This window comes from Anguilla rostrata, chromosome 5 (genome assembly GCF_018555375.3).
Source record: "Anguilla rostrata isolate EN2019 chromosome 5, ASM1855537v3, whole genome shotgun sequence".
NCBI classification, from domain to species: domain Eukaryota; kingdom Metazoa; phylum Chordata; class Actinopteri; order Anguilliformes; family Anguillidae; genus Anguilla; species Anguilla rostrata.
In genome coordinates this window covers 31,245,832-31,259,425 of record NC_057937.1, presented here as the reverse complement: position 1 = coordinate 31,259,425, position 13,594 = coordinate 31,245,832, and the positions used below count along the sequence as shown (strand labels likewise).

At 39.9% G+C, this 13,594-nt stretch overlaps 1 protein-coding gene across 3 annotated transcripts in view; it reads right to left on the bottom strand.

Annotated features, from left to right (window-relative positions):
- lgr4 (leucine-rich repeat containing G protein-coupled receptor 4) overlaps positions 1–13,594 on the bottom strand; it is a 79,066-nt gene that overhangs the window by 27,577 nt on the left and 37,895 nt on the right. For all 3 annotated transcript variants that reach the window (XM_064335788.1, XM_064335789.1, XM_064335790.1), the window contains exons 4-6: positions 13,523–13,594; positions 5,127–5,342; positions 4,586–4,657 (exon numbers count right to left, since the gene is read on the bottom strand). In XM_064335788.1, the coding sequence (XP_064191858.1) occupies positions 4,586–4,657; positions 5,127–5,342; positions 13,523–13,594 (360 nt within the window). The remainder of the gene's footprint in view (positions 1–4,585; positions 4,658–5,126; positions 5,343–13,522) is intronic.

Here is a 13,594-nt window from a genome sequence, read left to right as displayed (position 1 = left end):
CTATATTCAAATTACTATTTTCTCCTTTGCACTGTCTAAGAACGGTCTGAATACTGCCAAGGAGATAAAGAAGGAGCAGCACAGACAATGGGGTGTAGCTGGGCATAACACCAGATGGAACAATCTCAATGGATCAAAGGCCAGGCTTTCACTGAAAAAGTTATGATTTGCATATCTAAATTCCTGGAAACTCAGAAAACACATTTCGTAAACGTAAACTTAAAGGCCTCTATAAATCAAGCATTGAGAGATATTGATCTTATTACAGCTGCATTTGGATCAAAAGATATGGCCCGTCACATTGATTCTTCCATTTAAAAACAAACTGTAAAATATACATTTCAAATAGAGGTAAATGGCTTGATTATCTATTACATCAAATGCAGAAATATAATAACTGCACCGCAATATGTTGCTAAGTCACTCACCAGAAAAGAATCTGTGTGTACAGCAGGTGACATGAAATCAAATGTACAGTACAGTTTACGACTTCCAAAACTTGTTATAAAACGACTGTACAAATTTGCCGAAACAAGTTCTCAAATGACGATCAAGGCATGAGCTTCTAGAACTGCGACTGTTAATAGGAATTTTAAATCTCGTCAGCATGTCTAATTTGAAAAAAACAACCACTGCCACTGTGATCCCAAGATACAACTGCCAAAAATGGGCCGATAGTTGCTACCAAGGTCCGCACAGTTGGCAAGGATGGGTGTTTAAAACACACGCTGTACCTTTCCACCTTTATAATTGCTTCAGCAGAGTCGCACACTGCACTGCAATGCACTCTGCAAATCATCCTTTGGCAGGTCTCAGTGTTGACTCTTCCTTGCAAATACCTTGCTAAGCAAACACCACTCCCTAGAGACACATAACTGCAAATGGGATTTCTGTACAGCCAGAACACCTCCGTGCTCGAGAAACAGCCAAGGAAAGGGCAGGGGCTTTATCCAGCTATCATAAAAAAGGACAAAACTCCTGTAAAACTTCAAATTCAGTAGTAGAAGTGAATACTCGTGAACTTAGCAGAGGCTGAGTTGGGAATAGAGGTCAGAATTGGACATGGAAGGTAAACAGGGTTTGTTTTACACACTGTAAATATCACGATGTTAGGAACATCTAACTGCATAGTGCTTTCTGCTAAAAATTACAGATTGGAGCAGCAGCGCTCCACTTAAGATGAACACACTAACCATAAGCGCAGAGGCCACTTGTTTTCTTAGCCGACATGAATATTCCTCCAAATCTTCAGGTGTGAGTAGCTTAAGCTAACTAATGTACAGTACGCAACACACAAACACAAACACATCAGAGCCAGTAACTTTTTCTGCTTTTCAGTCTGCTAGAAAAGTGAAGCTGGACTCTCTGATTTACTGACACTGCTTTAGTCTGGGTACATTAATCCCAGATGTTTGCTATTCAACAGCATACAAATTTTCACAGTATTAATGGAAGCTTTTTAATTTCATACTATTCGGTAACAATGCAGACTAACTAGCACAGATGTTTGTGAATAGGTATTGAAATTCAAATTAACAATCTACTCCTTGTTTTTACATAAAAAACAACATTTTTGTAACATTTTTGCTGAATAACCTTTCTGATGCAATAAACATGTTCACAAATAAATCAATAATTACTCAAAACACAATTCATCAATACATACAGAGAATTTAATGTACTGATTTCAAAAAGTGATTGTAGGCATTTCTATTCACATAAATGGTCACGTGACAGATCTATAGATATAAAAGAAAAGAACCTAGGGCCTTAAAATGTTTTGGGTTCCTCCAGGCTAAAAATGTCAAGGCATTCTAATCCCCAGCAGTACAGAAGGAAATGAACAATGAAAGAGGAAACAAGATAGCAATCTTGGACTATACATTATTTATCTAGGCAGCAATTACAACAGGAAGTTGATACACGAACGTCCTGCTCAAGTGGGGAGAAATTACGTTCATCTGTGGTCTTCATCTTTGGAACAAAATAAATTAAATCAGGCAGCCATGCCCTGGGAGCAATGGAAAAGCCTGTACATTTCTGAGTGTTGTTGTTGTTGTACTTCACAATGCTTTCTAATATGTTCTCTGCTTATGCAACACTGATTGTGATGACTTCAAACTGTCCATGTCAATGAACTCAGATCAAGTTCTGTCAGCTGCTAAGTTACCGGTCAGCCTAAACTCCAAGGCGTCCACAACTAGATGACGTGAAACTTGCAGCTGCTTATCTTTCATAAAGCCCAGGTCATGATCCTATTATAGGTGTGGAAGATATTTCACAACAGAGAAACATTATCATAATTTTTTTTTCTCTGATGTGATCGTCAAAGATCATCAAAGATGTATGGACCTGACACCTAAAAAATGACTTCCAATGGGGCCTTTCCCATCTAACAGCAAAATATCAAAGGGATATAAAGAGGAAACTATCCCATCTAAAATATGCATAATACATGATTTATCTTTTTGTCGTCTCTATTCTGGACAATTGGCGGTACCCATTTGGCTCCAACTCTACATTATAAAAGAATAGCAGTGTTAAAAAAAACACACATGAACTGGTGCCCCTCTGGCTTGCCGTGCAGTATAAAGGTTATCACCAGCCTACAACAGGCCATTCCATTTTCCTTCCGCTCCCTACTGGATGCAGTCTAGATACCTCGTTCACTTCAACACCTGCTTTAATCCTTTAATCCAGATCTATGCAAAGCACCTCAAATAACAGATCACCACAGAGGCCCTGTTCTAATCAGGACCAAGCAAGGAAATACACTGAGCTGATCTGCTATGGAGGAAGCCTCAATAATCAAAACCCTAAAGAGCCATTAGCCTGACCAGACTGTGATAAGGAGATACGATTAATACAGGAGATAAGTCCAACCCAACATCAATGGGTGTACTTTGTTAATAACCTAACAAATTACAACGTGTGATGAAACATGAACTTAATCATTGATCTAGCACTGGCCAAAACTTGGCAGAACTAGTCAGTTTGTACGAATCTAATATAAAAATCTGAAACTTCCTTTTTTTTGACAGAAAGAGAGAGAGAGAGAGAGACAGCGCCTGCCATCATTATGGGAGACAGCGTGAGAGAAAACCTGCTCTGTCTGCTAAACTCGATTGCCTCTCTTTAAAGGCAGTTTTATGGAAGCCTGGGGCCATTTTCTTGCTGTTCTTTCATTCCATAAGAATGGAATACACGCAAGTAAAGACAGCGTAACCAGCTAACTAACAAACGTATAATGCACTGGGTGCAGCACAGCATTAAATGAGGTAGCCCACCAATGTAGGCCATTATCTGACACAATAGCAAGCTGGCTTATGTGGCCAAACAAAGCTTAGTGAGATAGAATATGTTACAAGCCACTTTAATGGCTGACAATGGCTAGTGTTGACAGGCTGATGAAAACGTACTGGCTGATGAGTTCATTCACTTAGCTAGCTTGCCAGTGAATTTTAACCAAAATGTTGACTTTTTGTAGCACAAGTGAAAATCTTAAAAATCGTAACGCATTGGTTGTCATGAAAATGCAATTGTGAGTTTTAAAATGTTACACTACAGTATAACATGGTATAGTATAAGGCTTTCTTTTCAAATGGTCTGTGGCTGTTATAAAAAAAAGGTTATTTTATTATAAAGCTGTTATAACTTTGTATTACTACAAATGAAAAAGTAAAAGTTTTTTCGCGAAACACAATATGTGGCAATATATTGTATCTTAACCAAGCACGGCATGTGGAGCTTGAAATATGCAGCAGATTTGTGGCGTGTAAGGGTAAAGAGAAGTAATAAATAATCCTGGCAGATCAGCATGTCATTACATGCATTAGACTAAATAAAAGTTTGTTTATTCAAATCTAAATCTTGCATTGGCTTATCTTGTACATACTTGCAGAACTCCTCTGAATCGATCACATTAGTTAACTCGTAATCCAGACTACAATAACATGGTTCAATTTGAGAAAACTATCAATACGTAAACATAAAAATAAACACTAAATATTGATAACAGGTGTGCTTCCTCACAATTCCTGCTGACTGGGTGCTCTGCCACAAAAAAAAACTAATCAGTGAGAAAAAAAGACCATAGTACAAAGCTATGGACATGGCGGCACACCAAATTTAGATTTAAAAAAAGAGATGTCACCACATAGGCAGCTTTTTATTTTTGGCTGTGGCCACGGTGTTCATGAGATGACATCTTTTTAATTTTTTTATGCTGGTCTTATTCACACAGGAAATAAATTATTTGCAAATATGAAATTTTAGGTCAATGAACACCCTTTTACTCAATCTTAGCACTAGCATTTGTCAAGGTACATGCAGATGAAAAAACCTGGATCCTAAAGTGTTAATGCAGTTAGATGGGTTACATATTAACAGAAACTGAAACACTCTACAGGGTTTTCATGTTTGTTTGTTCATAGTCCAAATGCCATCGCTGAGCCCTGCCTTTTCAAAGATCAGTTATTCCACCTTTATAAAACGCTCAGTAAAATGTACGCAAAAAGAAAACAAATCACACATTTGACACGAGCCACTGTATTTTTGAAACCCTACATTATAGTGAAATACTTACAGTGTTTCTAGGTTGTCCAGGCCTGCAAAGCAATTCTGGCCAATCTCCTTGATTTTATTGTTGTGTAGATGTCTGAAAGAATAATGATCACATTTCACATATTCAACCTGGTTAAATAAACATGGAAAGCACAAAAATGCAAAATGCATCACAAAGAAATGATAAACAAACTATTGATATGTTTTTGGACTATACATAATTTTATGGTTGCTGTGATGCACTAGATATACAGACTGAGTAACAATGGATATTAATGGGGTTAAAATCAGTAAACCTGAGCATGGACAGTAGGAACGGAGGCTGTACTTGAATAATAGGCACGTGAGAGTATAGTGCAATGCTTTTTATAACTCATAGGTTGCTGGTTTGATTCCCATGTGGACACTCAAATTACACCCTGGGCAAGGCAATTAACCTGAATTGTGTAAATATCAAGCTGTACAAACAGATGAATGGGCGAATTAACAGATTAAATCATTTGTAAATGATTTTAAGATGTGCATGATCACATTAATTAGAATGACATTAAGTTGTTACTCACAGCACCACAAGGCTGGAGAGGTTGGCGAAGGCGTCATCGGGAATGTAGGTGATGCGGTTAAGGGCCAGCGTCAGTGCTTGCAGGTTACCGAGGTGACTCAGAGGCCCCACGGGCACCTCGGTCAGGCTGTTGTCGTCCAGCCACAGGTGGCGCAGCTGTTGCAGGCCCTCGAAGCTGTCCTCCGGCACCGCCGTGATGTGGTTCGCATCTAGCCGGCTGCAGAGAGACCACACGCTCGTCAGTGTCCGGCGATTACGGCTATCAACCGTCGCACATAAACAAACGGTGAAGTTTGGCAAAGACGCAAAAGCCTAAATGGTTGTCATTCTACGCTTAATGCAGTTTCTATTGTCACAGGTTTTTTTATGGAGTTTGGAGGCTAATATGGTTCAATGCCTAGACAGAAATCCATAAAAGCATATTACTTGTGAAGAGATGGACCGTGTAAACGATACCCTTTGATTGATATGACTCACTGTGCACACAATCATGCTCTAATTGCCACAGCCACAACCCACCAGAAATATCCAGTTGACAATACCAAAACAAGGAAATACTAAATAATAGCCCTTATCTTTTAGCCTGGTCTTGGATTGAGCGCTATGAAATACCCACTTACGTATGTCTTTATTCATGCAGTGGTAAAAGCGAATGCCAACCACAAATCCCACTCAGTTTAAAGCGCATTCTCATTGCTAGGAGATGGTTTAATAAAATGACTACTTCACTATCATCTGTCAGAGCAGTGCTCCTGTGTGGAGAATTCAGTCGTAGAAATTCCTCCCCAGGGTCTGGAATGAATGTTGATAGTGACTGTGGCTGGAAGGTGGCAATGGTAGGAATAGCTTCTATGTAAATACTATACTAACGCAATACCTCCAGCTGGACTAGGCTGAGCGTGCAAAGACCAAGCAGCTTTTCAACAGCAGCCTTTGGAGGGGAAGGAGGGGGGCGGGAGAGGACACCTGTCGGGTCAGTGCTAAGACATCACTCAACACGGGAAGCATTTACCAGGTCCCTGCAAAAACCTCTGCTTTCCATGATCTCATGGGAGAGGCCTCCTGGGATCACATCCCTCAGCCAGTGAGTCAGGCAGGAGTGCCAAACAAGCCTAGGCACCGCCTGGGTGCTCTTCCGCGCCGAAAAAACCGTTGCTCAAACTCGGGGCCGCGGCTCCTCCCGTGCCCCAGCCCACGGGCACCGGCCTCTCTGAGCAGACAAGAATCTGCCTCGATGGCTTTCTGTTGTCTGACCACAATGAGGGTCCCGGCCAGATAATTGAAGCAAAATTGTTTCCTGTTTGTGAATGGCAAACCTCCTCTTCCCCCTGCTGCATAATGACCCCTTAGCAGGGTCGACCAGATATTTGTCCTCTGAAAAGGGCTCCAGACATCTGGTAATGCAAAATAGCAAGTTAATTGACAAAAAAACTTGAATGTAAGGTAGCTTTGAAGAGTATAAAACACAAAGATTTTACAAAAAATCATAAACAGGACCACAGGTGCTTAAGCCCTAACATAATTAAAATAATAGTCAAAAAGAAATAATACAAAAATTAATATGCATTTATTAATTTATTCATGTTCACTTTTTTCCATGAAGTAAAACGAAGGGCTGAATCTGCACAGCACCTTTCCCTGTGTAAGCACAGGCAATCCTATATACCCTGCAGTTAGCCCACTTCCCCACAGCATGACACAGGCTGTTATATAACCTGCTACTGAGAGCCAAAGAGCCAAAACGGACCCCCAGCACTGACCCGTCCTGTCCCCAGGAGTGGGACACAAAATGGAGCCCAACTCCATCGAACACAGAAGGCCGGCCGTGTGAGGACCATCTACGCAACAATTTATCATCACTTCATTTGGCTTTTGAAGCATAATTATTGTGTTGAATTTGGCAATGGCAGGGCACCCAGTCGTAAACATATATTTTGGGATTAAGAAGCACATCTGCAACCATCTCTATAATCTTTTAGTATTACCAACCTACCAATCAAATTAACACACCAAGATGTTAAAATATGTGGGCATAATCTTTTTTTCTTAGGATATCCTTGATGAGAAGCCCAGGTAATATGTAGGATTATAATATAAATGGAGGTTGTTGGGTGGAGCATCCAGTTAAAGTATTAGTCTTGAGTGCAGTGATGTACCCCTTAGTCTGGGTTTGAAAATCGACCATGTCTGTGGCAACCGTGGCTGGCAGCCTTGCAGGGTGGGACACAATCGGTCATTAGTTTGTCAGGAGGGAGCAGGGATGCAGTCAGTTCCATTTAAATTCTGTCAAAACCCACGGCTGTGCTACATTATTGAAGAAAAGTCCTGAGCTTCTAATGACATGGGTGAATTCTAGCAAGATAATTGAAGCGTTATCAGTATGGATACGGTCATAACTAAACACACACATAACTTAATGGTTAAAACAATGGAATTTTTTTTTGTAGTTAAGGGTCCGGAATGTAACTGTATTGTTTATAATTTCCCCCCATTTTTAAGTGACTGTAACTCCTAGAAGCTACCATGAAACATTTTGCAAGCTGGTAGTGCCTGGTGCAGATCTCATGCTGTATGAACATGCACAATTCACTGTGTAATAAGCCCAAGAACTGTTTAACTTAGAAAAGTTTGGCTTTGCATATTGAAATGGGATACATAAGTTCCTTTCATTGTAGGGAATACATTTGCCTCATGGACTCATAGCTTCTGCTGTTCTGAACTTTCTGAATCTAAAACATAGAATTTTTTTAATTTAATGTTTTTCTTATTACTGAAACATGAAATTTGGTATGTATTACTTTTGTTTTGTGTAGGCTACTAATAAGAAAAAAAACTCCCTGGGTCAAAAAACATGACCAAGAAGGGGCAAAAATTATTGCTGCCACAAGTGATTACATATTCTAGATTTAAAACTGTCTTTTAATAGTTAACCCTCTTTTTTTCCTAATTTGAACTGCCAATCATAAACATAATCATATTCAACAGCCAAGCTCACTGATGAAGCCTCCACTATCGATTCGGGAGAGCAAAGACAAGAACACGCTCTCCTTAGGTATATGATGTCAAGCCCGTGCTTCTTTTCACTCTGCAGTCCACAAGTTGAGCTAGCACAGACGTGACTCACGTGTAGCCTGAGCAAGCAGACTGCAGCCGCCCAACAACCTGCCAGGCTAGCTGGCGAGCAATGAGACAGGTGATCCCAAATGACTTAATCCATCCCTCCCAGACTCAATACCGAACCATGGGGTCTGTCTACAGACTGGAACAGCGACTTAACAGGATAAGCCAACCAGCAGCCCCATTTCCAGGAATCGCATGTTTTAAATAGTAAAATTATCCTTTCATTAACTACAGATGGCATTTACATGAAACTCTGAATGTTGGATGATCTTACGTACTAAGTACTACCTACACTTTTTTCTGACTAAGATAGTTTAAAATGGGTTAAACAGTAAAGGAGCCATAGTGACAATTATAAGATAGACCTGTTTAGATAATTGCTGAGGGGAAGCAATTTCATAAGGCTCAAAATCCTAATGCAACTACATCGCTCAGGCTAGTTGAAATACACAAGTGAGTAATGGAACAAGTATTTAAAAGGATCATGGCACGGTGCCCAGCACTTAGACAGAACCAGTTTTCACATCAGTATTAGAGAAAAAATAAATATGCTACTCATAAGCCAAACAACAGATCTTTAACCTGCATGCAGACCTCAACATTCTCTTCTTGATTAACAACATGTGGACTGACCAGTTTAAAAATAGATTTGATCTGATGCTCAATCCCCAAAATCTAAATAGTTCATAAGAGAACATAAATGACCTGTGCTGCCAGCCACTCCAAAGAAGTGATCTGCTAAGGCTTTCATTTTCTTTGACTGTCCCCCATAAAAGTCTTATCTATTGTTGTAGTTGCTCAAAGGTCACTCATAAGCACAAAGGGAAGTGGCACTAACCAATCAGATTGCAGGAAACCAATCACACACCTTAGAAAATATCACTGTCAAGCAATAAAAAGTAATTGCAGAACTGCAGTGCCTACGTTTAGTCACCAGAGAATGTTACGTGATTCGCACAGGACTATGAATCAACAAATGATTCCACACAACTAATAGGACGACAACTGTCCCAGTTTAAAAGTACAATTGTACACGATGCATATGTAAGCTTAATAAATTAAGGTCTAAGTATTTGGGGGTAAATTCATAGTGCCCCTCCCCCTTTTTTTCTACATGAACACACCCAGCTTTTTCCAACACTTCAGAACTCAAATGAGTATCTCTAGACTCAAACAAACAACAATTATGCACTCATAATAGTCATTTGTGAATACTGACTTAGTTACAGAAACATCAGGAAGAGCGAGTCTCTGGAAACAGGGTTCACACAGACTCCAAGACATTCAAATGTCGCCGTCTATCCGGTATAATAGACTTCTCGTCTCTGCCCATGGTTTTGCTCATACATGTCTGATCTATCCCAACGCCACTGATGACTGCACAACTGTCACTCACCTAGCAGGTGGACTGGAATAGCTCCGGTCTGTTTTCTCCTATCACATAAAGGTTAAGGACAAATGGAATTTTGGCAAATAGACCTAGGCATACATACAAGAACACATCCCACAGCTCTTTCAAAAGCCAGATTAAAATCTTTTGTGACTTTCAAGGAAAGAACATTGCCATGATTATTTACCAGCGCTTATTTTAACTGTCACCGGAGAAAAGTTGTAAATTACAGGCTGAGCAAAATAAAACAACTATACTTTTGAATAGAGCACCACTGTTCTCAAGAGGTTTTCAGCTTCATTGTTGTTTATCCGTTGCATCTCCGTTCAACCTGTGGGTCAAACAGGGTTGTGTACAATAAGTACAAATACTTTGTGGATATTCTCTCTCTTTCTCTCGCTCTCTCGCAAATTCTTTATAGACTCAGTGCCAGGAGGCAAAAGGCGTGTTGACTGACAGCTTACTCTCAGAGGCTTGTTACAAAACCAGCTTTGCTCTGCCAAAATATATTACTTAAGCTACAAAGCTTAACCCCTTGGGGACAGAAAGAGAGGTGCGTTAGAAAAAGAAGACAAAGAATGAGGAACACACAGTCTCATTTAGGAAATATCTGGAGCAGCAATAATGAAAAGAGTGCTGGCTCTCAAAACCAGTGTCCCCTCTTATCCTCTTCAAACTTTGAGAGGACATCCAAGAAGCCAAGAAGAGTTCAAGAATTCAGCCTTGTACCTACGAATACGTCCAGAGACCCTCTCGGGCTCCACTGGAAAATTAGGACAACGAAGAGAAATGTCAGTTCAGCAGAGTGTTTCATAAGTGTAGTACAGCACAGAAATTGAGCCAGTAGCTCACATGCAACTTCATGCAATGCAAAAGCACTGAGGCTCAAAGTGCCAATCCTGAGGCCCATTTTCTGTTGTATCCGAAACACTGGCGTGCTGGCGTGCGTTGGTTCAGACTTTGCACAGATAGACACGGCTGGCGTACATTGGTAAAAAGTACTTTTTCAATGAAACCGTGTGCAACAAGGTCTGTGGATGTTCATGAGTAACCGTGATATATTTGGGAAAAGTTGCCGTTGAGTTTTTCAAATGCGAATTTTCGGTGCTCTGAGCACCACAAATGTTGCCACCATAGAGGTCCAACATATCAAGGTGAGCTGCAGTGGATATCTAGAAAACTTGTCAAATCTCAGCAAAACTACCTGGATGGATAGATAGCACCATGGGTAAGCTTTATTTTATTTTTGGGTAAAAAGCCCTTTTACACTTAAATTACATCTGATATCCTTGGGAGGACCACATAGGCACTGGATTAGTCAGTACGTTTACATGCACAGTTGAAATCTAGCTATATTACTAGCTTGATTTGGCCAAAAATGAGATTTCATTGGATTATTGTCGTTGTCCCAATATACATGACTCAGAAAGAATCAAATTATTGACCAAGGTGTGTCTGACTAAGGTTTCTTATAGCCTAAATCCTCCTTCCTCCAATTTTGTCACAACTTTTTTGAATAGTTCGTCATTCCGCGTTTTTCTTCCATCCATGTATTTTAGGATATTTAACTCCTTTGGTTGCGATAGCATGAAGTTGGTCTCCTTGTCCATCCGGAAATGTGTTTTTTTTCGCCAAGATACTAGGGAGGACAAAACAGAGCTTTAGAGTGTTGCCAGCAGTGTATGTGTGTGAGCTCGACAATGCATTTCTCACAGAATTTGTCATTTGTCACCTTTTTTTTTTAGTTCATTACAGTGGTGATAGAAGTGACAATAATTAAGTGGTACTGTGCTGTTAGCCTTTATTGATCACCGTACAAGGTTAATGTGAAGTAGCTAGCACAATCGGACAGCACTAACCCATAAAAATGTACTTTGAACGGTACTTGCTCAGTCGAACGGTAAATGTGAAAAGACATTCGATTATAGTCAGCGGCACCGAAATTTTCTGTCACACCCTCAATAAATGGCAAAAGTCCCAGTAGCAGATTGAATGAAATCTTTTAAAGTTATATATTTTCTGAAACGTTATCAATTCCGCTTTGCCACAGTAGATGCTATGTAAATTACGGAACATGTGCAGAACGCCTAGGCCAATTTTAGCCCGATTGAAGCGTATACATGCCGTACTAAATCGACCTCCAACCGCATTATCTAGGTATGTTAGTCCAACTTTGAAAAATTTGAATTAGTACAATTTCAGTCAGACTACGGTGTTTACATGATTTTTAAAAGTCCAGTTTTAGCCGGACTAAAGCAATAATTCGACTTTTTCAAGCATCATGTAAACCCACTGAGTGATTAGTGCACAATCACCTGACAAATCCAACATTAAGTAGTTATCTGTGACCCTCAGGAAAGTAATTTGTTTTACTAACACATGGAGAGGAAAGAAAGTAAACACTGATGGAATATCAAGCAAAATAAAGTCTTGAGTCATCAATGGCTGTTTAATCCAAGTACATGCTGTGGACTTTTAATGCACACATTACATTTAAATAATTTTACATACACTCTTATCTAGGGCACCATCAATATCAAAATCAATATTTGTTACGTTGATGCTTTATCCCCATCAAAGAGCACCTCCCAGCCACCATCCATGTAGCGCTGGATATCCATGTAGCACTCTTTTTGTTCTACTTTACCACTGGTTTGAAAGTAGAGAAATCTAAATATGTGAAATCTACAGTAAGATTGAAAAACTATTTTTTTTAAACACCAAACACTGGGTCAGCAGACACACAGTGCAGTCAAAACAATAAATAGCCTATGCAAAAGAATGTGACAACATATTGCAACCCCAATAAAAGACCTGTTTCTTTTAAGCAGCACTCAAATTCCTTGAGGCTGGTAGAGTTTCTGACCCAAGAAATGGCAGGGGAATCTGTAAAAATATACATATGTATAGAGGAATGTATTCATGTTTTTTCATGTATGTAGGTCTTCTTTCACTTCCTGCTTGCTCCCTGGTTGTATCAACTTACTACTGTATTTACTGTTATTTTTAAAACAATTGTATGCATCTTGTTTTAATCTGACATTTCTTCTGATAAGATAATTATTTAAATTAAAACAAACTGAAATGCTTTTGTATTTCCATTATCCTACCATTCAACCATAGTTTTGTTACTATTACTGAAATCACTTATCATTCTCCTTTCATCTTTCAACCATTTCACTCCGCAATTGCTCCTGCTTTGAAGTTTCAATTCAATGTTAATGGTCCATTGCGTAGCGTCATACGATAAGCAACACGAGTTACAGTGGTTTGCAGAAATTCTTCTCAATATGGTGCACGTTGCTCTGGGGAACCAAAAAGGAAACTTCACCTGGAAAAACAACACTAATCACATTTGCTTTTTTTCACCTTGTTTTTAGTGGACCAGTTTGTTCCTGTGTTGTTATTGGACTAAGCGAAGTAGAAGCAAGGCCAGAGGGAAAACAAGTTAATGGAAAGCAATTGACTGGTTTGTCTTGAGATTTGCATCACAGCAGCACTGAATGTTTCTCTCACGCCATACGCTCGTTTCCCTCGTTCAGTAGTGTAACGTATCTTAAGTGGCAGCTCTCACATTTCCTCCCCCCCAACCCCCTCTTCCAATGAGAGCTGTCCCCACCTAACATTTATTCACAATGAAAGTTGTGCCGAGCTGCTTTCAATAAAGGTGATCTACCACTTCCTGTCTGGTGCTCACGCACACTAACACGGGCAGACTGCACATTTTTTTACAACTGCTCCTTCGTGTTTCTCGTAGGAATGCCTCCACAGAGCAAGCAACATGTCACAGTACTCCGACAGGAAGTGCTTCAATGAGCCTGTTCATTGGTGTATGTGATGTATGGGAGGTCACAGAGGAGTGTCAATAAGGTTACTGTCTGACTTACAGAGACTGGAGGGAGAGAAGGCTTTTCAGAGCCTGGCTGGGCACAGTCTTCAGCTGGTTATTCTGCAACATC